General features: G+C 39.2%; 1 protein-coding gene across 3 annotated transcripts; it reads left to right on the top strand.

Annotated features, from left to right (window-relative positions):
- Positions 1 to 23946, top strand: rgl2 (ral guanine nucleotide dissociation stimulator like 2). 3 transcript variants are annotated; one of them, XM_004917022.4, is made up of 18 exons: positions 1 to 538; positions 897 to 986; positions 7349 to 7426; positions 10379 to 10542; positions 10997 to 11053; positions 11305 to 11560; positions 13303 to 13521; positions 14044 to 14147; positions 15018 to 15102; positions 15220 to 15285; positions 15380 to 15457; positions 16221 to 16253; positions 16655 to 16776; positions 18665 to 18757; positions 21137 to 21233; positions 21526 to 21792; positions 21870 to 21978; positions 23268 to 23946. In XM_004917022.4, the coding sequence occupies exons 2-18, from the start codon at positions 912 to 914 to the stop codon at positions 23459 to 23461; spliced, it is 2097 nt and encodes a 698-aa protein (XP_004917079.2). In that variant the 5' UTR covers positions 1 to 538; positions 897 to 911; the 3' UTR covers positions 23462 to 23946. The 3 variants fall into 3 exon arrangements, with proteins under 3 accessions (XP_004917079.2, XP_017952404.2, XP_002938730.3); XM_018096915.2 differs by lacking the exons at positions 1 to 538; positions 897 to 986 and adding an exon at positions 4663 to 4814; XM_002938684.5 differs by lacking the exons at positions 1 to 538; positions 897 to 986 and adding an exon at positions 6531 to 7044.
- The last annotated feature ends 789 nt before the right edge of the window (positions 23947 to 24735 follow it).

The following is a 24735-nucleotide window of genomic DNA, read 5'->3' as shown; positions in this document are numbered from 1 at the left end:
GTGAAAACTTTTTCATAAAAGAAAACCAAAAGCTATGGTTTTTTTAAAACTGTCTCCATAATATCTGTGCATCCATTTGGGTGTGTGGTACAAGAATTGCAGAATACGGTTGTTTCTCACAATGGAATCTTCTGTATTTACCCAGACGTATACATCACTATTGCGATGCAGGAGGAAGCGCTCTCTTGCAGATTTCCTGACTATCTCTTCCTGCTACACAGGATGTGACGCTGGTCTCAGGATAAGGTGAGGTAGAGGGGGACGCTCTTATTCTTGGGACCGTTACGCCCAACTTGAAACATTACTTGAAATTGAAAGAACCATTTCCAGGAAAAGAAAAATCAGAGATGTCTCTTAGTAGGAAAAATCTGTACTGAGAGAGCTGTCTCCTTCCAAGTCTGCAGCAAGAAGTGGTACTGAGGAACCCAAACAGACCGCACTGCATACAAACGTTACTACAATTTCTCCAGAGCAAGTGATATGGCTTAAAGCCCATTCCTCATGTGGTGGCTATCACTCTGTGACATCAGATAACCATGTGAGTATGAGTATGTGGTTTATGTTGGTGTTGGATTAATATTACACGATAGAGTAAAGCAAACTGTGATTAATCTTTAAAGGTTTAAGGCAAGAACAATGCCCTGCTGTCTGCTTTCTTTCTTTAAACTACATCTCCCATCATTCTCTGTAAGATGCTTTGCAAGATGATGGGGGAACTAGTTTAGGATCTAAGACTTTCTTAAACTGATGAAGGCAATGTGGCATCCCATTACAAACTGTTTATTTTATTTATGTCATGTAAAATAAATATTGCAGGTGTTCCTGTTCCTGCTCTTTCCTGTTTGTGTGTTGCTGTATTGTGCTCATGGATACTAAACTGTCTTTGTTTGGTTCAGCGTGTGGTTACACACATGAAGGCCCACATGCCACGGCTGGCCCAGGAGGAAGAGAGGCGAGGATCCAGGTTACGAGAAACCCAAACAGAGGTGAATATTGCTGACATTGTGAACAAATACATTGCCACATTTGGTAGTCTAGAGCAACATGGCTTTGTGAGTTTATATTCAGTTTGGCTGCACAATTTGAATTTGGCCGAATATGAATTCTACAACAAGCTCTAGGTTTTGGCTGAATCCCATACTGAATACTGCACTCAGTGCATCCCTCTCTATAAAGCATGTATTTTACTCTGCAATGTCTTTATTACATTTAAGAAACCATGCCAGAATCTTTTTAAAGATGAATTATCCGCATCGCTTTGTGAAAAAATGACTCATGCAGGTGTAACAAATAACACTTACTTGCCAGCTATGCATCAGTTCCAGCTCCAGTTTTTATATATTTGATACAGACATGTCTGGACAGGCAATCAAACAGGTCCTGGCACAGATGCCCAAACAGCCCTCCACTGTATATGGCATCGTACAGCAGCCCCTCTGGCATATGCCAGAACCAACAGATTGCCAGTCTAGGCCTAGATACAGAGCATTTATACTTTCGTGCAGTTGCCCAGTTTTTTAAATGGACACTTGCACTGGAATATTAATTTCCTATCATAAAAGTTTAAATCTGTGTATTCAAATTATTATTCATATAAGCAATTTCCCTACCACAGACACACACCAACTGGGGTCCATTCCCTCCAAAGCATACTTACTAGAATATTTTTGGACTACAGGGAGGAGGTACCACATGCCAACATGGGGAGGACATACATATAATGGTCTCTTTGCTCTTTTTTCCTTGTAACAATAAAATGCAATTGCTGTGATGGTCTGTGGATCCAGCACTTATAAAATGTAGTTACATATATATATATGTCCCTGCCCAGTACACAACACTTAAGGTCAAAGCATGTGGTATGGACAGACACTATTCACTTTGTGCAATATAAAAGTTATGAAAGCAGATTAAGTGCTTCACTGACATACAAGTAACCAAAAAGGAGTCAAAACTCACACTGGGGAGAGAAAATCCCAATTAGTGTGTATATGACAAAAAGGAGAGGTGTGAGATTTTAAGAAGCCAATAGTGAGTTCATTTCTAACTTTGTTTGCTTAGGCTCCTAATCTGTCACTATTTAGGGCGAAGACAGACGCAGCGATTAGTCGCCATGACTTTTAGAATCCAGTCATGGTGACTAATTGCCCGCAGCAAAAGTTGCGGCATCTTGTCCTGTGTGGTACAATTCGAAGACGGTGACTAGAATACTTGTGCATGGAGATTAGTTGCCACGATTAGGGGGTTTTAAAAAAACGAGCAACTAATTGCCTCTTCTGTCTTTGCCCTTAATGACTGTAAAGTTACAGTGTCAGTTTAGACACTCTGTGATCATTGTTTAAAGGACAAGGAAAGGCTAGTAAAGAGTTAATCTCAAGCTGCAGGCATACCTTCAGCTCTCTCAATAGTGCCCTTAAGTGTCCCCATATTTCGCCTGTTCAGATGATCAGAAGCCAAACAGGAAGAAAAAACGCTGAGCTGTGTAAAGAAGATTCCCATAATTCCATGCTCCTGCACCAAAACCAAGACCGGTGACATGCGCATTTTACATATTCTGTGAGCGCGCTTTGAATCTCTGAAGCAGGAGCACTCTCCCTCCCACCTCACCTGTGACCCTCCCACTACGAGCGCTCGTGTTTAGGGGGAGGGAGAATATTCGCGCATGCGCATTTAGTTAAGTGGCACAATGTTGGACTAATTTAAATATCCAACATGGCGGCCGTAATAGTTTTTAAACAGTGTTTAGAAAAATCAGAGAGTGCTCAGAAAATACTGGTTATAAAGGTAAAAAAATGTAGCGATCAGGTACAGGAACATAAGGCCTATGCATTTATGGAGGGGGGGGGGGTCGCATTTTTAACCCTTTCCTTCTCCTTTAAAATGCCTTGGAAGGGCTACATCCTCCCAGCGGACTTCAGCTAGACACCAATGACCTATGGTACAAACTGCATGGCATGAAGTTACTATGCTGAACCCAGATTGTGTTTAGATATAATCGTTTATGGAACAAAAGAATACACATAATTGAATTCCCTTTTTTAATTATAGACCTCCTTTATATTGGATACAAAAAAATGTTTAATTTCATCATAAACAATTTTTGAATAGTGGTTCAAATTATGTCAGAAATGTGCAGGGCCCTCTGTACCTTGTATTACTAAGTGGTTGTTTTGTATGTAAATTTGTATGTTCAGTGTATTAATTGTACAGTGGTATGGAATAGGTTGGTGCTTTAAAAATATGTGTTAATAGTAACAACAAGTCGTAATAATGATAATATGTACTTAATTGAGGCTATTGATTAGGCTGACATAGATGCAAATGATTGCACATAGATTGTGCCAAATGATTGAATTAAAATGGTGGCCATAGGCGCCATTGGTTCGGGGCAACATCAACGAGCTGATGCGGTCCCTGATCCGACAGAAAAATCAAACCTGCCCGACGAGATCTGGGCAATTTTAGGACAGATGTGGGTCAGAAAGGCCCTTCTGTGTTGCCAATACAGGGGCCGATTTCAGCTGCCGATAACGATCCTTTAGATCATTTCAGTTGATGCGATCCCCGAACCGACGGCGCCTATGCCCGCCGTTTTAATTCAATATATCACTGATATCACTCACCTGTAGGGAAAAAATCCGCTCGCTTGGTGGCCTTGCCAAACAAGTGGATGTTACAGTGTATGGCCACCTTAATGGTGTTTATCATTTTAAACTAACTGCTACTTGGTTGCTATGGTAATAGCAGTGGTGCAGTTTAGGACTAATGTTAGTAAATCATTCCCAATGTCTGCTACCAAATTAATGTTTTTATTTAAAGGAACTGTGAAAATTGTAACAGTCTAGGGATTATTTACTCTGACAGGGCATGGTGCAAAGTACAAAAACTGGTGCAAAGTACAAAAACTGGTGCAAAGTACAAAAACTGGTGCAAAGTGGTTTTTGCAGTTGCCCCACTTCTTGTACATTTGCTTCCTAAGGTGCAGCTATTTGAACTCTGGACACTACCTCGTGCTAATATACTTTATTCAGGGTGCAAGCTGGGGCGGCCCAGCTGAATTAAGGTGCTGGGGAGTGCTTCTTTGTGCTTGTGTGAGCAGCACTGTTTTTAATTGGATGCAAGATGCAGAGCTAAACCTAAAACTAGGGGGTAGGCAGAGGACCTTAGACACTGGGCACATACCTCTGCTACCTCCTCGTACTCTAGCCCTGTGCATCAGGATTAGCAGCCAAGTGCTGGGACAGAGGAATTCCAAGTGGAGAATGTAGAGTTGCTGAATAAGGAGCGAGGCAGTGGGGGGACTAGGAAGAAAGACGGGAAGTGACCCTTAGAGCTCATGCACATGTTACCTAGCATTGTTAAATAACTTATTGTATTAAAACCTACCTAATTAAGTGCATAAACTGCAAACTGATCATTCCACGTGTATTTAACATGCTGCTGTCTAGTAATTGCTGTACTATAACTCTCATTATTCTCTTCAGCATAAGGATACCTGTACAGATATTTGTTCCAGTATGTCTATTGCTTTATGCAATTTACTTGGAGTTCTTTTTCAATATTGTTGCTGCTCCCTCCTCTTTCACATTAGCAGGGTAAGTCACAGCTTATGACGTAGGAGAGGCAGTTAAAAGGGAAAGCTTTGCTTTAAATACCATACCTTTTCTTTCATGTCAGGTATAAGAAACATGTTCAGTTCTGCCCACCAGTTTCCCCTCCCCTCCTTACCCTTCCCCAGGTGTCTGCTTAGAAGTTGAAACTTAAACTAGAATGGGAGGAAAGACATGAAGACCAGCCAGGAAAAGAAATCCCCAGTAAGTAAAGACACGGCTTTCCCTTTACCTGGCAGTTAAAATTGTGAAGTATCCAGGCAAATGCATAAGGGGAAGAAAATAGGAGGAACAGGAAAAAAGCAAGGGAAATATTTACTTGACAAGGAAGTTAAAAATAGAAGCTCATACTTGTGACGATTTAGCTCTTTGTCTCACATCTATTAGATAACACTGGAGGCAAAAGGAGACTAAAGGGATGACCAGGGAGCCATACTGCAAGTTTTTAATACATTTTCTCTCGGGTTTTGTCCCCTTAGGTTGAATGGCATTGTAGCCCTCAGCTGAAGAATTGCCATGCAACATAACAGTGTGTCTGGAAACTGTGTACTTTAATGTAGGCAAGCCCAATGTTTTGAACAGTCCATAGTAATAATGCAGGAATGACTCTTTAATCATTTTTGACTTGAAGAAGAGCACTGAAATGAATGTATCTGTGTTTACTGGTGATAATATACTATGCAGATCAGTTCCATTAATACAGGATGTGTCATCTGTGCAAGGCTTGGTCTGTGTCATAAAAATTCCACAGTGTGTCAGAAAATGATTGGGGCTCATACTGTGCCATAAAATGCTAGATAGTTAAATAAAGCATAACAATCCAGACAATAAATAGAAAGTTATTTTAATTACATAATAACCTAATGTGTTTTAACCTCCCCAAAATTGCAAGGGGCACAGAAAAATTACAGGTCCCTGTTGAAGATTCCTTTTGTTATTTTGTAATAAAAATCATAATTGTCATTTATTCTGGTTTATATCTGATACCTGGGGTGTTTACCGTTGACCCCCCCCCCCTTCCCCCAGCACCATCTATTTATATTATGTAATTTAGGAGTGTATCACTAAATCATGAAATGTTGGGGGCTGCAGTGTGCCATGAAATGCTGGGGGCCACAATATGTCAGGAAATGTGGAGATAGTAGCAAGTCTGTAATAAAATCCTGGTGCACCTAGTGCTTTTTTTACTCCCTGTGCTGCAATTCCAACAATGTAAAAAAATGTTTCTTTTGTTAATTGGTTGTGGCACTTTTGGGGTGTGGGTACAAAGTAAGCTTGGCCATTCCTGAGAATAAAACCTAATAGGAAGCAAAAGTATTTAGGCTGAAGTGATATCAGCAGCAAAACATTTTAGGGGTCATTCACAACCAGCATGTGCAGTGCAGTGATTTCAGATGCAGTTGCTGTGTTTTTTACACGCAATGCAGGATATATCCCCTATACGTCCGGCAGTATTACAGACGATTATTACAGAGTGGGACGTCTGATGCAATTAAGACCACAGTGGCAAAATTCACACTCTTGCTTTTGCACTCTGATGTCATTCTGACACAACTGCACTGAAAAAGTTGCAGTTCCAGTTGGCTTTATTTGTGGCATGTGTAAAGAAAAAGGCACATGTGTCTGATTTTTTAGGTGCAAGTTTCTTTGAAACTCTAAAGCTTACCAACACATTCAAAATAGTAGTTCTGTGTGGCACGTGGCAAGGGGTTGGGCATCCCCTGGACAGATCACCGTGCACATTGGGCCTGTACCCAATTCTACCCCTACATTATGGTTTAACCTTGCATGTCCCTTCATCTAGTTTCATTATTTTTTAAATGTAGGACTCAGCAGAAACTGGGATTAGGATATACATGTTTCTAAAGGAATGTGCTTACATGTGGTTTAATATTAATGCCACAAACAGGTTTATCAGGTTGTGTGTATAAGGCTGTGTGTGAGTTCCTGTGTGTGCTGATCAGTGTTTGCATGAGGAAGTGGCAAAAATCCTAGCAATAGATTCATCCTTCTGCCTTCATTCCTTTGTTTGTGTCTTTCTCTTTCACTTTTCTCTTATAACACCTATTTCCCATAATATTTCTTGTACTGTCTCACCCTAGTTTCTCTTTATTTCCCCATAGCAAGACTTCCCCTTCTTTATATCCCCACCTCCCCTTCTCCCTATTTATGTGTATTTTAGCAATAAGATTCTTGTTTTCATCTATCTGTGGCACTTCTCCTACCCACTTCTCCTTTTCTCCCTGCAGCCTTCCCCCACAGTATCTACTTTTTTGTCTGTCTTCCCTTTTATTGTTTTTACATTATACTCTTTACACCAGGGACTCATATTAGTTGAAGGTTTCCTTCTATGAATGTGGCCCTTGGGTTTTGTGTGTCGCGGGGAGAGCCCTGTGTCACATCCAAAACAAAATGGTACTGTTTGCCAGGAAAGGTGAGTAACATGTCATTGTTTGTCTGCATCCTGCTCTGTGTAGGAGTCTCTGAGAACTTCTCTGTGTATAATGGCGATTCTGTGCAGTTGTTAGTATTCAGTGTTGTGCAAGAGAGACATATAGCAGTAGACAATGGGGTGGCAGTATGCAAGTATGAAGATACATGTAAGAATACTGTATTTTACAAACATGAAATTATAACATATATGAATGTAGGTCTCTAATTAAAAGCCAAGGAGTGTCTATCTTGGTAGTTACTGTTGTACTTGTGTTTACTTCTACTGTTATATTATATCTTCTCAGGTATTGCAGTATGTGGGTGAGGAGGAACAGGATGGAGCTGTGTATGCTGTGCACTTACGGAACACAAATCCACAACAAGTAAAACACACAATATAATACTATAACTTGCCTGCTTTGTAATATCCCATTGTTTGTATGTTTATACATGGTGAATATGTAAATCCTGAAAATTCTATAAAACTTATAACTAAATTGTGGCTTTCTAGCTCTTGCTGAGCATTGTCAGAGGGTTATTTCTATTCTCAGCAGTGACTTGTCCATTACTGACACACACTCTTCTCCCTGTGTTATTTGTTGCTGTCTAGCTTCCAAATTGCAGGTCGACAACCTGATTAAAGGTTTTAATTAACTTTTAGTATGATGTAGTGAGTGCTTTTCTGAGACAATTTGCAATTGGTCTTCATTTTTCAATTATTTGCTGTTTTTGAATTTTTAGCTTTTGTTCAGCAGCTCAGTTTAGAATTTTAGCAGCTATCTCGTTGCTAGGGTAAAATTGAACCTAGCAATCAGGCAGTGGTTTGAAAGAGAGACAGAACTATGAATAGAGAAGGGCCTATATAGAAAGAAAAGTAATCCAAAGTAACAATAAAATTGTAGCCTCACAGAGAATTAATTTTAATGGCTGCCGGGGTCAGTGACTTCCTTTGAAAGCTGGAAAGAGTGAGAAGAGGCAAATAATTCAAAAACTATTTAAAAAAATGAAGACCAATTTAGAAGTTGCTAAGAAATGGCCATTCTACAACATACTAAAACAGTGCTGTCCAACTTCTGTTGTACCGAGGGCCGGAATTTTTCCAACCTACGTGGTGGAGGGCCGATAATGGAAGCCAGTTTTGACCACTCCCCTTTTTGAAACCGCACCCACTTGAAACCACACCCATGTTATCACATGACCATACCCATATTAATGGTTGTAGTACAGCAAAAACCTGCCATACTCTGCCTGCCCTACCCTGCCTGCGTGTGCCATACTCTGCCTTCCCTACCCTGCCTGTGTGCCATACTTTCACTGTGTGTGCCATTCTTGGCTGGTTTGTGCCATACTTGGCCTGTGTGTGCCATACTCTGCCTGCCATACCCTTCCTTTGTGTGCCATACTCTGCCTTCCCTACCCTGCCTGTGTGTGCCATACTTTCACTGTGTTTGCCATTCTTGGCTGGTTTGTGCCATACTTGGCCTGTGTGTGCCATACTCTGCCTGTGTGTGCCATACTCTGCCTTCCCTACCCTGCCTGTGTGTGCCATACTCTGCTTGTCCTATGATGCCTGTGTGTATGGCACACACAGGCAGCCTACAGTGACACAATGCTGGCACTGCTCCTACAGTCTGCACAATAACTATATATTAAAAAAACTTTTTAATTGAAGTACCACCTCAGTATATGTTCTTTTTGTAGTGTGCAGGGATTTTTTGTGGGTTTCTACTGCTCCTGAGGTGTGAACAGGGGAACAATGTGGGTGATTACAGCCTGAGCCTGAGGTGTGAACACTGCAGGGGGTGAACAATGCAGAGATTAAAAGGTGTGAACAACACAGGGGATTACATATTTAAACAATACAGCCTGATTACAGCCTGAATCTGAGGTGAGAACCATGCAAGGGGGGCAGTTAATCTCAGTACTGATACCATTTAAAGCTTACACAAGAGTAAGCCATCAAAGCAGCCAGACAGGTGGGGGGCCACACAGAGGGGGGTCGCGGGCCGCCAGTTGGACAGCACCTTACCATGAAGGTGAACCACGCTTTTTAGGCTATGTTATATGTACATGGTGATGTAATAAAAAGAAGTCCATGGACAGGCTGAGGGCGTTGGAAAAGCCACATTCAACTTCTCTAGTTGATCAGCCCTGATTTATATTATTTCTACTAGAAGGCTAGTTTTCTTTCTATGCCATATATGTAAACTTGCAACCCATGATTTTGGGTTTACATCAATATGACTGTAAACTCATAGTCAGTAGCTACAGATGAGCCATACTGTCTGTCCCTCTATCAAGGCACACTAAAGGTCCCCATACACGGGACGATTATCGGCCCGTGTAGAGGCAAAAACGACGGCCATACACGACTGATATTTGGCCTGAAATTGGCCAGATATCGATCAAGCAGGTTAAAAGATTCAGTCGGATCAGGGACCGCATCAGCTCGTTGCTGTGGTCCCCAAACCGACTGCCCCATTGCCGCCATTATAACGATCAAATTAGCCTACATGTTCCCCGATATCGCCCACCCATAGGTGGGGATATTGGGTGAAGATCCGATCCATACCATGTGTATGGGCACCTTAAACCTTTGCTACTGGTGACATTTACAAATGGAAACGAAAAGAATTCAGCAATTTGTTAGAAGAAAATAAATTTGAGCTGTTATTTTGGCGCAAGCCTTTTATCTCATTCCTATCAGGCTTCCTGTCTGGAAATCTACTAAAAGATACAGCGGAGAAGGAGACAATCCTTAAGAAACAAAGCTTCCCCCACATGACAAACAGAACAGTAGTTAATATTTGTTTTCAGTGTATCACAAATGATTTGTCCTGCAAAATTATACCTCTACTGAGCCCTGGAATGTCTTTGTAGTGGTGCCCGTAACGTCTAGTTGTGCCACTACCTGTGCTAATCACTATACATTTACTAAAAACTGTTGCTCTGACACAGCCACCAAATAACAGTTGATAATTATGCTTCTACAAATATTTTCCCTTAAAAAGGTCTTCATTTTTTGTGCCTTCATTGTGCTACATACTTCCCACCTATATTGCCATTCTAAGTTATATATTATTATTATTATTATTAACATTTATTTATAAAGAGCCAACATATTCCGCAGCGCTGTACAATAAGTGGGTTTCATACATTGGACATACAGAGTAACATATAAAGCAATAAATAACCAATACAAGAGGTGAAGAGAGCCCTGCCCAAAAGAGCTTACAATCTACAAGATATATAACATTATGAATGTGAAAAAAGAAGCAGAGGAAGCAAAGAGGGTCCTGCTCATCATATACTGTTTCTGTTTTCTCTCTCCTCAGACTCCAGTTAAAGTGCTAGTACTTCGTGCTGGAACTCTCCAAAAGCTTGTCTATCATCTGTTGGACTCCCGCATCCTTGGGGACACTACATACATCCCAGCATTCCTTGCAACATATCGCACTTTTACCTGCACTAATGAAGTGCTCAGGATACTGCTTCATAGGTGAGAATATCTATGAGTGTTCATGTTTCCAAAAATGTAAATCTCTCTTTCTTTCTTCACTTAGATAAACCAATATATCATATACAACATTAATAACATTAATAAATAACAGAAATTTTTCTGTTCAGCCCAGTGACCCATACGTCAAATGGATTTCTCAGCAAGAGGTGCCTGTCACTCCCTGTTTATAAATGCATATGCACTGGTAGTAAACACGTACAAGATTCTTTAGCCTGCATTAAACGTCTGCATCAGTTGCATGAAATTGCTATTATAAGCCCAGCTGCAACTGGTTGCTCAGTCCGGCCGAAAATTAACTAAATGCCCTACAACGTTTCTCCATGTCACTGTGTACTGAGCTTTAAATAATTGTAATCAAACATTATTTTACTTTTACCTGTTGGACCCTGAGTACCATCTTTCAGCCTCCATTCCTGTCTTTGGTATTTTGCAGGTTAGAGAGTGACAACCGTTGGCACAATTCTGATACCCACGGATGGAATGATGCAGAGTATGTATCAGTTTTCTGTCCCAGACATATCTGGATGAGTGGGATTCTAAAACCTGTAGTATGTTGACACATTGGTTGTGGCTGTTCCATTCTCTCTTAGGCTATATTTCATGCTATTTTAAGGATCACATGCACTGATTGCCCCACTTATCCCCTTCTAAAAAACTTTCATTTTTCTCACATGGTCTCTACTTCAAATACTATAATTATTTCTGTTTATCTGTATCCTTTTTGTCTGTTATTCTCGATAGTGTCAGCAGCCTGTTTTGTGCGTGGATGTCTCAGTACCCTGAAGAATTTTCATCTTTGGAAACTGAGAAGAGACAACAGCTATCAAGACTTTTGAAAGGCAACATAGGGAAGAAACTAGAGGAACTGAATGTGGAAGAGAAAGATAATCAGGATAGTTCTGCTGCACTGGGACATGAGAGAGGTCCCTCTGACCCTTTAGACATCCTGGCCTTCCAGGCTGGCCATGTGGCTGAGCAACTGACATCTATGGAAGCTGTGAGAGCACAGTCTGTTTCTGTTATACTGTTACTATTGCACAATCAATTTGTTCATCTTCTTTGCCTTTATTAGAGTTTTCATTATTCTTGAAATAACTAGAATAGGTTTCATGATACATTTACCTGACTCAACAAATTAGCAGTATGGTACAAGATAAAATACAGCCTAGAAAATTAGGGCATATTTATCAGCACAATATGTTGTCTGTGCCCTGCATCTAGTGACACCAGACACAATTGGGAATCTGGAGCTACTGCCATCTTTGAGGTTTCCCTGAGTTAGTAGGAGCACTGGGTGTTATTAATCTGAACAGATTGGCAGGACACTTTAAAGGAACAGTAACACCAAAAAATTAAAGAGTGTTAAAGTAAAAGAAATATAATGTACTGTTGCCCTGCACTGGTAAAAGTTGTGTGTTTGCTACAGTAACTCTACTATAGTTTATATTAATAAGCTGCTTTGTAGCCCTGGGGGCAGCCATTCAAGCTGGAAAAAAGGAGAAATGGCAAAGGTTACATAGCAGATAACGGATAAGCTCTGTAGAATATAATAGTGTTTTATCTGTTATCTGCTAAGTGCCTGTGCCTTTTCTCATTTGAATGGCTGCCTCCATGGCTACATAGCTGCATTCTTTATATAAACCATAGTAGTGTTTCTGAGGCAAACACCCCAGTTGTACCAGTGCAGGGCAGCAGTACATTATATTGGAATTTCTTTTACACACTTGAATTTTTTGGTGTTACTGTTCCTTTAATGCTTTGTGCCAAAAAGTATATATATATATATATATATATATATATACTAAATATATAAATACTAAATATATACTATATTTACTATTACTATATAAATAGTACAGGCCTTAAACTTTTTTTCCCTTTCTCATTTTGTACTGATTCACTTCTTTTGTTATGTTTCCATTTTATTGAATTTGTTGTTCTGCTTGGTTTTCACCCATGCCCAATTTTGTGGCAAGGCCACAAAAGTCCAGGCCTAGGGCGGCACAATTGTAGGGGCAGCATGCCGTCTAGAGACACTTAAATTTTGCTCACATATGGAATACTGGGGACAGGATGCACAGAAAACATTAGTGCATCCTGTCCCCAGTGTTCCGTATGTGAGCTAAACAGATGCACATGTGCGCGACCCCACTTCTTTGCACTGATTCTGCCCTATTTCCTTACTTTATTCTCACTTGCCCTAGTACATTCCCACTTGTCACTTATTGTACTTGTTCAGATTTCACTTATATAAGCACACTTGGTGATGAGGAGATGGAGACAGAAACTTTGTCTGTTATTTTAAATAATAAACATGCAAAGTTTATTTTTGCACTTATGTTACTTTTTACATTGGGCTACTCCCTTTTTTGACTGACCCATCATGACTTTTGCTTTGTTGCTTTACTTCTCTGCTACACCCCAGCATTTGCTTCCCTTTAACTGTAATACCTAGGTGTGTTTGGGTGTGTGTGTCCATAAATAATATCTCTGAATATACACACATACAGTATTACCTAGGTGTCTGTGGGTGTATACTTTATAATGGACAAAGAAGCAGCAATAAAATTCATTTAAATACATTGGGATAAAATGCTGTCCATTATGAATAATTTTAAGCACCCAGGCACATTATATGTATTTTTTTGTAATGTGTGCCTCTTGACCCACAATTGTCCACTCTCTATTGCACCTTGTTGCGTGCTTCACTATTTGTATTTCCTCTTCTCCTCCTGGCAGTCTCTCTTCTTACGTGTGGTCCCATATGAATGTCTGGGCTCAGTGTGGTCTCGAAGGGACAAGGTTGGAAGTCCCTGGAACCGATGCCAGTCAGTCAGAGAGACTGTTCAGCACTTTAATCGTCTTTCTGGGGCAGTGACTTCTGCGTGTGTTCGAGACCCCCAACTAAAACCGCAACAAAGAGCTCGAATCATAGAAAAGTGGGTGAGAGTGGCAGAGGTGAGAAAGAAATGGCTTGCAGATTGGTCTTACTTTTTGGCTCTCTTAAACCAGCTATTATCTTTATATTGTGCAATAATTGATAAGGTTTGGGAGGTGAAATACATGTACATGAAAAATTGTTAGCTATCTTCTGAGTTTTGTCTATTTTAGGTGTTATTTTTACAGAACTTGAAAATGCAAATCGAGGCAAATACATTTTTAGCACTGTATGTCCATTTTAGAAACCGTATGGGATTAGCAAAGTATGACATTAGTATTAGGTTGTCCTTTTGTTTCAGCAATTCAGAATGCAGGAATGAGGTATTTTATGGTAATTATAGTGTATTTCAAGAGCCTTTAACAAAAAAACATTTTTTAAAACTATATTTTAATATTTTACCCAGTTTGAATTTATGTCTTGCCTACACACTTGCTATCTATTGCCTAAATATTTATTTTTCTATAAAGTCTTCTGGTAATATAACCCATCTCCTTTTCTCCTATGACATTTTTCTCAATGGCTTCTGTGTGTTTTTGTAGGAGTGCCGGTCCCTCAGGAATTTCTCTTCTGTATATGCCATTATCACTGCATTGCAAAGCACTGCTGTACACAGACTGAAGAAAGTATGGGCAGAAACATCCAGGTAAACAGATATCTGCCTCCATTAGCACGTTATTTACAGGAAGAGTTTATTTTGTGTGTAGGCACAACCAGCTAAAGGAAGACATGATTGTAAAACTCTATCAAGGCTGTTCTTAAATTCTGGGTTCCATTTCACTCCATTGCCCTCTACTTTGCAGTTTGCTCGCAATTCATCAGAGCAGGCTGAACTGGCACATTGGTTCTTGCCACAAGGCATTAAGGACTGTTAATATATTTATATTATATTTTTGCTTAATGAAACCACTAACATGTAGTTTGCATCACTTCCTGTACAATTTTTCAATATATGAAATTAGTTACTCTAAGTATGAAAATGTAGTGAAGTAAACAAAAATAAGGTGATGTTTACCAGTGTTTTTCTTTTGTTGTAAATCTCTGTTTTATTAAGTTTTCAGGTATCTTAAAAAAAAGGGTACAGATGTAAAAGAAGGATAGGGACAGGGAAGAAAGCAATTATAAAGATACAGTTCCAGCTCCGCAAAAAAGTGCATTTGATGTCAACCAATGTTATGTCTAGAAGTATCAGCTGGGTTTTTCTTAGCTAATAGTGGTGTAGAGGCCCATCTGCTACTAGTGAGCATTGGTTACTGGCAAAGAGAGGCACCACTGTTCTTTGCCAATAGGCAGCAGAGGTCAAAATGGCAATGTGGTGTAGGTCTAAGTGAGTAAATCCTGGGCTGAATACACACCACTGAAAAAACATTCCTAAATTGTCATTATAAAGCTACATCAGCCAGTGTAATACTTAAAGGTGGGTAAGAAAAGCAGTGTCATGTATATTAATTGTGCTAAAACAGGCTAAGAAATGGTAGGATGATACTCACAGAATCATGTTCATAATGTTGCATAGGGAAATTCTACGCAGTTACCAGGAAATGAGGGAGGTTTTCTGTGAAAAAGATAATTATGCCCGAATGAGAGAGCTGCTTTTTCAGGTGAGAATCAATTATTCTCTTTGATTTGGACTATAATATTCATAGTCATTGTAGCCAAACCTATAATAATATGACATATATCTATAGTCTATTTTGTGTTTTTAATCCATATTGTAGCCTCATGACCAACCTGAAATAACCTCCAAGAGACAACAGCCTCGCACTAGGGAATCCAGAGCAGTGGTACATTTTTTTCCCCTCTTTCTCTCTTTCCTTTTATATCTCATTATCTTATTGTCCAGCATCAGTTCAACTTCAAACATTTCCTTTCCTACAGCAGGGGGTAGTTCCATACCTTGGAGTGTTCCTCACTGACCTGGTCATGTTGGATTCAGCCATAAGGGACCAGCTAGAGGTAAGAATCAGTGCTTTTCTGTGACCAGTTCTAGATTAGCTAGCAGCTTTTGCTAAAGTAAAAAAAAAGTAACACTGGTAAAGGTCTTATTGAAGGGGAATGCCACCCATTTTATTTACATAGTAATAGCATGGTTGCTCTCTGAACATCAGTTTGGGTATGTAATCATAATAATTTCAATAAAAATATTTTTTACTTCCGTACAAATAAATATAAAATCATCAGGTAATTCTTTTTGTGGTGCTGTATTGATATAAAACACTGATTGCTCAGTTATCTATACAATGTACTCAATTCAGAACTAGCAATAGCTTGCCATGCATCATTGTATTTGTTTATATAATTTATAATCTGTGGCTTTCAAAATGATTTACCAGGCAGCAATATCCCATGCAGGCTTACTGATTCAGTAATGCTTATGGAATACTAAAAAGAAAGGGCACAAACAATTATTGCTGCTTTTAGTGTTGTGTAATCACATTATAAACATAAGTTCACTGATGCAATTATTAGAGATGATATTCTGTTGTATGCTGGGCTTATAGGTCTGAGGCTAAGCTTTTTACTTACAGATACTTTGGCCACTGACTGTGGGCTGACATAACCCCTCTCGTTTTTCTTTTCATGCATATAGTGCAAGGGCATAGTTTTGATCTCTCCACTTGTCTTAATAAGGAGTAAGGTGTTTTCTTGCCTCTGGCTTTAAACATGACATTATTTGCCAATAAACATATTCTGATGCACAATACTGTTTTCCTTTTAGAATGGTTACCTGAACTTTGAAAAAAGAAGAAAGGTGAATTCCTAGATTCCTACAGTATTATGCCTCTATTAACTTTACATTCTGTGACTTTATCAACTGTATACTCTCTCGCTTGCTCTCTCTTTACTACTATAATATTATTATAATTTCCTTCACACAGGCCCGGATTTGTGGCGAGACAAATGCCCAGGCCTAGGGCGGCACAATCTTAGGGGCGGCATGCCACCCTCCCGCAGCGCAATATTTAAATTTTGCTCCCATATGAAGCAATGCTGGGGGTGGGGGGTGGGTAGGGGGCGCAGAATGGGGTTGGCACCTTCGCAAAGAAGACGACTCCCTTTATAATATAGCTTTTCTGTAATTTAAAACATTCCTATACTGCTAAATAGCTACTGAATTTCATTATATTCTTTACACATTTTATTTCATTATAGGAGTTTGAGGCCTTATCACAAATAAGAATTTTGCAATCAGTCTGCCAAGGATATCGATTCCACTCTGATCCTCAGTTTATCACATGGTTTCAGAGGCTTCAGCCAATTAGTGAGGCTGAAAGGTGAGATTCTACAGTTTGTTACTAAAGTGTTTTAATGAACCTTAGAATAAGTTATTGTTTACCAGCAATTGTGACCTGAACAGAAACAATTCTAAGGGTGAAGACACACAGCAATACTAGTAGCAGCTACTTGTCGTGGCTCTACGTGTGTTTAGGAACAAGTCAAAAGGGTTGAGGAGACCGCCTCATACGTATGCAAATAAGTCATAACAGGATTCTCAGAAGAAATTCCTTAAGGCTCTTAGAAAAGTCCCATTTACATGGGTTTATCCTATAGGCTAAAGCTTATCCACTGGGTATAAAGCAGAAGCCAGGATAATAGCTGATCAGATTCCCAACTACAGACCAGTTTCGCCCTTCTTGGGGCTCATCAGTGTAGTGCAGGGTTTTCTGATCTTTTCTACCTAAGCTGATCATAAAACCCTGCACTACACTGATTCTTGCCTGTGGGATGGCATTACGGGGAGATTGGTCACCTGCGGCAATGAAGATTTGTTGCGGGGCAACTAATCTCCCATCTGCCACTGCCCTAAAGGTGGCCATACAAAGGCAGATTTAAGCTGCTGATTCGGGTGCTTCAGACTAATTTGGCCAACTTTCTGTTGGATTGAGGAATGCATTGGGTCACTTTTCATATCGCCATTTCATATTCCATTCATTGTAATGCAATAATTTGGCCCTAGGGCCAAGCAATCACATTAGTATAATCAGTGGTGGATTAATGAGATGTGAGGCCCCTATGCTACACTATCCAAAGGGCCCTGGCTACTAGCATTACAAAAAGTTACGAAATATTCAACAATTAACTTTCAAATTATTAGTAACAGTAAAATAATTTCCAAAAAGTCCATCAAAATATCATGCAGTATCATTCCACATCAGAAAAACAACCAACCAGTAAGCTTATTCTGCACATGCAACAAGAAAGACTTGGTTAAATAAATGTATCTTAAAAGCAGCAAACTTAAAACATTGTACTTTGATAGTGTGTGTCAACTGCACTATCACTGAACTGAACACAAAACAATATCAATGAGTAGATAGAGACAGGAAAATTAAAAAAATATAAAACTAGTTCTTACCATTAGAACGTTTTCCTTCGTGCTCTCCTGACAGAAAGCTCAAGGCCTGGCGCCTGACTGGATGACGATTTGGCAAATACCCAGTCAGTTTAGCAATGTTCCTAAGCAGGGCCACCTGTTGCTGCTCTTTATGCCTGAGCTTTTCGTTTTTGTGCCCTACTAAGGCATTTTTTTCTGCCATTTTTGACAAAAACTGTAACAGAAGCTGTGTAACCGAAGAACAAGCAGGTGGCACTGGTATATTTTTATTTATGTCTGGGTGCAGAAGAAGAAACAGAAGACAACGTAGATGTGATGATGAGGGGCCAGGGCATGCACAGACATATGCGCCACTTTAATTTAACCTGGCTGCACACAGTGTTGTTCACATAAAGCTCCAGAGCCAAGCCAGGCAGCCACTTTGTCTAATCCTGCTGTTCCCTACGGCCAACACAAATTTTAAAAAAAGTATATTTTTTTAAGTAAAATGGGCCCCTGTTTGCAGCCCCTCTGCCAATTACCAAAATCTACAGATTGCCAGTCCAGGCCAAAGAGGGTGACAGTGATATCAGGGGTCCATTGACAATGCTGCTCAACTCTGAGAAGATTAATTTAGTATTTACCAAATATTTATAAATAAAGAATAATTGTAATAATTAAAATAAACTAGTTGACTGACCCCACCTCTATACACCAGCAAAGGAATCTCTGTTAAGAGGGCCCCAATTATGAACATATTCTGAAATGACCTGTCTTCATTTGTTAGTATGTACTTAATAAAAGAAAATGTAATAAATAGACAAAAAAATAAACGCATTTGTTTTTAGTTACCAGCTGTCATGTGACATTGAACCTACTCAAGACACAGTAACAACGTCAAATCCACCTAAACCAAAGGTGGTCATCACACACTGCACAGAGTAAGTATATCAGTATGTACTAATATGGATTTTATGCTGCACATTTTTTATTATATATTACCTTGTATCTATATGAATATTAGTATATTTCTTTAGTAACATTTAGCTGAATTGGTGGAGGGATTATCAGAGTTATAGTAAAAGCCACTAATGTGCAATATGACAACAGAGGTTCTCTGTATTTAGCCCACTAGTTACACTGGGTATGCCATTTATGGAAAGTACTGTGGGGGTGGGAATATTGCATATACAGGTATCGGACGCCTTATCCGGAAATCCATTATCCAGAAAGTTCAGAATTACGGAAAGGCCATCTCCCATAGACTCCATTTCGATCAAATAATTCACATTTTTAAAAATGGTTTCCTTTTTCTCTGTAATTATAACACAGTACCTTGCACTTGATCCCAACTAAGATATAATTAATCCTTATTGAAGGAAAAACAATCTTATTGGGTTTAATTACTGTTTAAATAATTTTAGTAGACTTAAGGTAAGTACAGATGTAATACATGAATATGAAAAATGCAATATCTATGAAAATCAAAGCTATGCCTATTGGTGCTGCTAAACCTGGAAGCATATAGGAGTGGATCCGCTTCTCTCTGCCTGGCTACAAAATAAAGGCGTAGAGAAACAGGTCATAAACTGTGTGCCCTTGCCCATAAAGTCACATGACCTTCAGCATACCTCCCAAATGTCCCAATTTTTACAGTCCCGCCCGCAGTCCTGTCCCGGATTCTTTCTGAAAAGTCCCTCATTTCCCTTCGATCTCCTGCACTGAACGCTAAAAAAAATAATGTTTCTCAAACTTAATTAAAAAGTAGCTTTTGGCAGAGAGCCCAGAAAAGTTAACAAGCTACACCTGCACTGAGATACAACTGTAACTAATAAGCTAAACAGGTCTCTTGGGGGAACTGAGACTTAAAGGGCAATTTCACCTTTTATTTTTTTTAGAAAAACTGTAATAACACATAAAACAAGACTCCAAAACCCACAGAAATGTGTTCAAACTTTACATAACCTGCCAAATTTTGTAAAATGGGAGTGGTCAAAAAAGTTTGGCATTTCTTTTTGTCCCTTTGAATATTTTTCAAATGTTGGGGGGTATGCCTTCAGGGTTCAGAATGAACACTTGTGATTTCCCAGATCTCTAATCTGAACACAATCTAGAAATCTGTTTGTAAACAAAGAGTTTTCACATTCATTTTTTTTCTTCAAGATCTGAATCGTGCAAAAAGTGCTGGCATTCAGCCAAATTCTAACACAATTTTTAAATTTATATATCTTACATATTACATGTTTAAAACTACTATAACTGGTTTCTTTTGCCTTATTAAGTTATCTATATTAATCTCTCTACATAATTTAACATAATCATGTAAAAGACTCAAACCCCTACAGCACTGGCAACGAAGAATTTCTCAACCAATGGAGTGTCAATAGTCTGTTATAGAGAGTGACAGTACTGCTGCTTAAAGGAAACTATACCCCCAAACAATGTAGGTCTCTATAATATATTGCATAAACAAGCTCATATATAAAACCCTGCTTCATCTACATAAGCCATTTTCATAAAAATATACTTATTTAGTAGTATGTGCTATTGGGTAATCCTAAATAGAAAATTGCCATTTTAAGAATTAAGGGCCACCCCCTCGGATCATAGGATTCACAGTGCACACAAACAAGCCAAGGGACACATACATGCTAGGCCCCATCAGCCAATTAATGGACAGAGTTCTGCCTTTTACTCCCACACTACTTCCTGTTACAGTTAGAGCTGCATTATTTCCTGTTGGATGATCTCTGAGGGAGCACACAGCCCATCACTAAATGGTGGCTCAAGGGAAAGGATGTAAAAGGGCAGTATTTACTGATATATATATTCCAGTTTGGCGAGATTCTTTAATAAGTCACTCAGCATAATATAAACTGTTAGTTAATTATTCATTCTGGGGGTATAGTTTTCCTTATTCTTTCTCTGTTTGCATTGAAAGATAGTTAAACTAAAACAGTTTCAAAATTTGAGTAAAGCCATTCTGTTTTAAAAATGACATGATTTTCAGGAAAACAATCCGAGAGAGTATGTCTTTAATATACATATTACATACTGTTTTACATACTATTAAGTGTAAAGTTATTGTGGTGAGAAATCAGTTTCCTAAAACAATTACGTGGATAAACAGACTGCACACAAAGCTCTTCAGCTAAAGCATTTCATGCTGGCCAAGCATACTTCAACCAGATGCAGCCTCAGGTCTCTAGGTCTGACATTCATTTATTAAATAAAATACTGGACAACTGCTAGATTTTCCTTATTGCATTTATAATACTAATATAATGTAAATATTCTTATTCCTATCTCTTTCCCTACAGCCTCCTGGCTGCCATTGCAGCCCCATTTGGACCTAGCATGCATGTAGTATCCTGGGATACACCTTGTGATAGACAGATGGCTCTCAGCCTTAGTCCGGTAATCAAACTTACTTTCTCTTTGTAACAAAAGGATATTTCTCAAAACCCAGAGAGTGCTAAGATACAAGTGCACTCTTCACATTATATACCTGCTGAGTAAGACTGAGGCCCAAGTGGTAGTGGCATGTTTGGAAAATCTTTGACTGCCTAAATGACATATTCCTTTAGCAAAATCTCCCTGTAAATTGCTCTGATCATTCAATAGTTGATTTGTTCCCCCTTTCATGTTTTTGCTTTTCCTTCCAATATAACCAGCATTTGACATAAGACTGCCACATTCTCATTAACAGCACCAGAAGAGCCCATCAGTGCCAGCTCTGGACACTCAGAGTTCACCAAAGCTGCCAATGAAAGGGCTTCTTGCATTAAGTCCAGTGGCACGCACTCATAGACGCTCTGCCTCATGTGGAAGTGCTATTAATGCTTCTGCAGAGCCTCATCCATCTCTGGACCATACAGCAGAGCATTCTTCACCCACTGGCTCCAATGCAGAACATCGCATCATTCGTGTGCGGGTAGAGCCAGCTGAGGAGAACAGTGTGTACAAAAGTGTGAGGGTAAGCAGGCAACAGGACTCAGTATTATTTAGAAACTGCCCATACACACCATATTAACAGTGGCTCTGCTTTTACAGATCAGCAGTCAGGAAAAAGCACCTGCAGTTATTGATCGAATTCTCAGGAAACATCACATGACTCCTCAAGGGCCACAGGAACTCATCCAACTGCTGCCAGAGGGCAAAGGTTAGAGTTTCACATTTACCTCAGAGGTGAAACTGAGTTGGAGCCATATTCTGACAATTGCTGTAGAAGCATTTTGACAGTAGAAATCAGTCATTTATTTTTGTAGCAAATTTCATATATGTGGTTACACAGATATTACCCCAAATATAAGTTTAGCATGGACGCAAATGTAATTCTAAGCAACTTTCAAATATGTATAAATTAAAAATGCTCAAGGCTTTTTAAGTCATTTATAACTGTACTTGCTATTTACAGCATTAGCTGTTTCTCATTTGCAGTTATTATTATTAACACGTATTTATAAAGCACCAACATATTCAGCAGTATTGTACAGTACCCTAGAGTACACATTTAGGGGCATTTTTATTACAGTGTGTAAGCCAACATCACCAGTGATGTTGCCCATAGCAACCAGCCAGGTCTTTGCTTTGGTTTTCTAATTTGTAGGTGACTGTTAAATCCTAATTGCTGACTGGTTGCTATAGACAACATCACTAGTGATGTTGGCTTACACACTGTAATAAATATGCCATTACATACAAAATAAATTGATAATCCATGCAAAACTTAGAGGGCCTTGTTCACGGTTTATGACTTCCCATGTACTACTCAGACTAAATTTAAAATTGATACAATGTTGCAGTAGTCAGCTGTCCCCCAGCCAAGACCCAAATTCCCATAATTTCCTTGCATATTCTGTGGCTAAAATACCTGTAATGAAGGGGAATATCAGAAGTGTGCAAGGCACCATAGGAAAATTAGTTTATTTATTGTTAAGTGTACTATTTCCGTGCCTGCAGTTTTATCATACTGCTCCCCTTTGTGTTGAGGGTTTATGTCTGATTGAATAAATCATACATGAAGCCCTAGATACCCATATGGTTGTGTGCCCAGAGGGTTGCTTATCATCTCAGTTTGATTCACATACCGATACTTTGTATATATGTGATAATTCTAATTGCACAGAGTATACTCTATACCCAGTACTCCGGAGCATGCCATAGAGACAGGTTATACATTGTTTACTTTTATAGACATATAAAACACTTGTAGATCCCACATAGGTTTTATTTTTCCATATTGCCACATAGTGAACCAATTTGTTTTGGTCCATGCAAAAATAATTTATCTGCTCCTGCAGCATAAATTTTCCTCCTTCATGGATTGGTCCTTTTTCCTTTAATGACACAGCTACAGCATATGGTAATGTCATGAAATTAATATTCTGGTGTTACCGAGACTCTGTTACTGAGTTTGTACAATAACAGTTATATTATTTGTCTCATCAGAATTGGTTATTCCAGAGAAAGCAAATGTTTTCTATGCCATGAGCTCTGCAAGCTTGGATTTTCTTCTCCGTCCCCGTAAGACTGTAAGTTCAGCATCTTCTACAGACACCCAGGCACCCGCTAAAATGCTCATCAGTGCCACAATCCCTAAGGTCAAAGCAAAGGCAGGAGACCTTGCAAGAGCACTTTTCTAAAGCTCACCATGAGATTCATCTGCTCCCAAAGTAAAGAGGAATTAAAAATATACAGGAAAAAATCTTATATTGAAATCTAAACACAACAGGATCCTGTGTTACTGACTTTACCAATGACATGTCACAAGCAGACATCACACTTTTATCGCCCAACAAGATGCTCCAGTACACTATGGCATACAATGCTAAATGATCTCATGTGCCAAGTCATACTAATGGGAACCTCTAGTGCCTGTCAAAAGGGAATGATGCAATAAACCCGTGTTACACATGTGCCGGAAGTGACATCAGACTGTATATTGTCATTGTGCTGCTGCGTTCCATATACACTATTGGTAGAACACTATTATATTTGTATGATGATGGAAGAGTGCATTTTATTGTACATACACCTGTATAAAACATCTGTGATGTTGATATATTTATGTTTATTGTAACTGTACTTAGAAATTCTGCATATAAACTACCTTTTTCATACGGCGTGTTTGTTATTTTAATAAAAATGTTCAGCCCTGATTCTATATATTAGAATGAAGCATTCAGCACAGTAAATGCACTGATTAATGTTAGCACATATAAGCCATAAATAAGCTGTCAAGAAATGCTGGATTACAGGAATAGCTGGGGAAGCCCTCATGGCTACGAACACATCCAAAGTTGGGCTAAAGAAGTCAACTAAAGAAGTGGCACTACAATATTTCTTGATGCAGCATTTCAGCAACATTGATTTTAAAGGAAACATATTGGATAAATGGAAAACCTCTAATTTTGTAGGCAATTATGAATAATATATGGTGCCGGTTTCACTTTGTGCTAAAAATTAGTCCTATCTGTAAAAATGGCCCTTTTATTGGAGCTCCCTATAGATCCTATCAGTCCTCCGTCCATTTTTGAAATGAAGGGTGGGAGTGTTCTAACAGTCCCTGCCAGAAGCACAGTAGGAAGGGGATAGCCAATCACAGCCTTGCACTCACACAAGCAAAGACAGGCTTCAGTTCCCTATCAGGTCAGCCTAGCTGCTGATTGGTTCCTGTCCTACAGTGCAGTGTACTGAGAGCCCTGCACATCCAGAGAATTCTATATCTAGAAGTATAATTGACTGCTACATTCATCATTTTTATAGGATATGTCTCCTTTAAATTCCACAGACCAAATTTGACTTTCATGACATTTTCATATAGTATTGAAGGGGTTAATGTTCCAAATGTAACTGTGTGTATCTTACAGGTATCACATGTACAATCACATGGCCACTGGAAAACAAGCTCCTAAAG

This window comes from Xenopus tropicalis, chromosome 8 (genome assembly GCF_000004195.4).
Source record: "Xenopus tropicalis strain Nigerian chromosome 8, UCB_Xtro_10.0, whole genome shotgun sequence".
Classification (NCBI taxonomy): Eukaryota; Metazoa; Chordata; class Amphibia; order Anura; family Pipidae; genus Xenopus; species Xenopus tropicalis.
The sequence above is the reverse complement of the archived record's forward strand: the minus strand, read 5'-3'. Positions and strand labels throughout refer to the sequence as shown.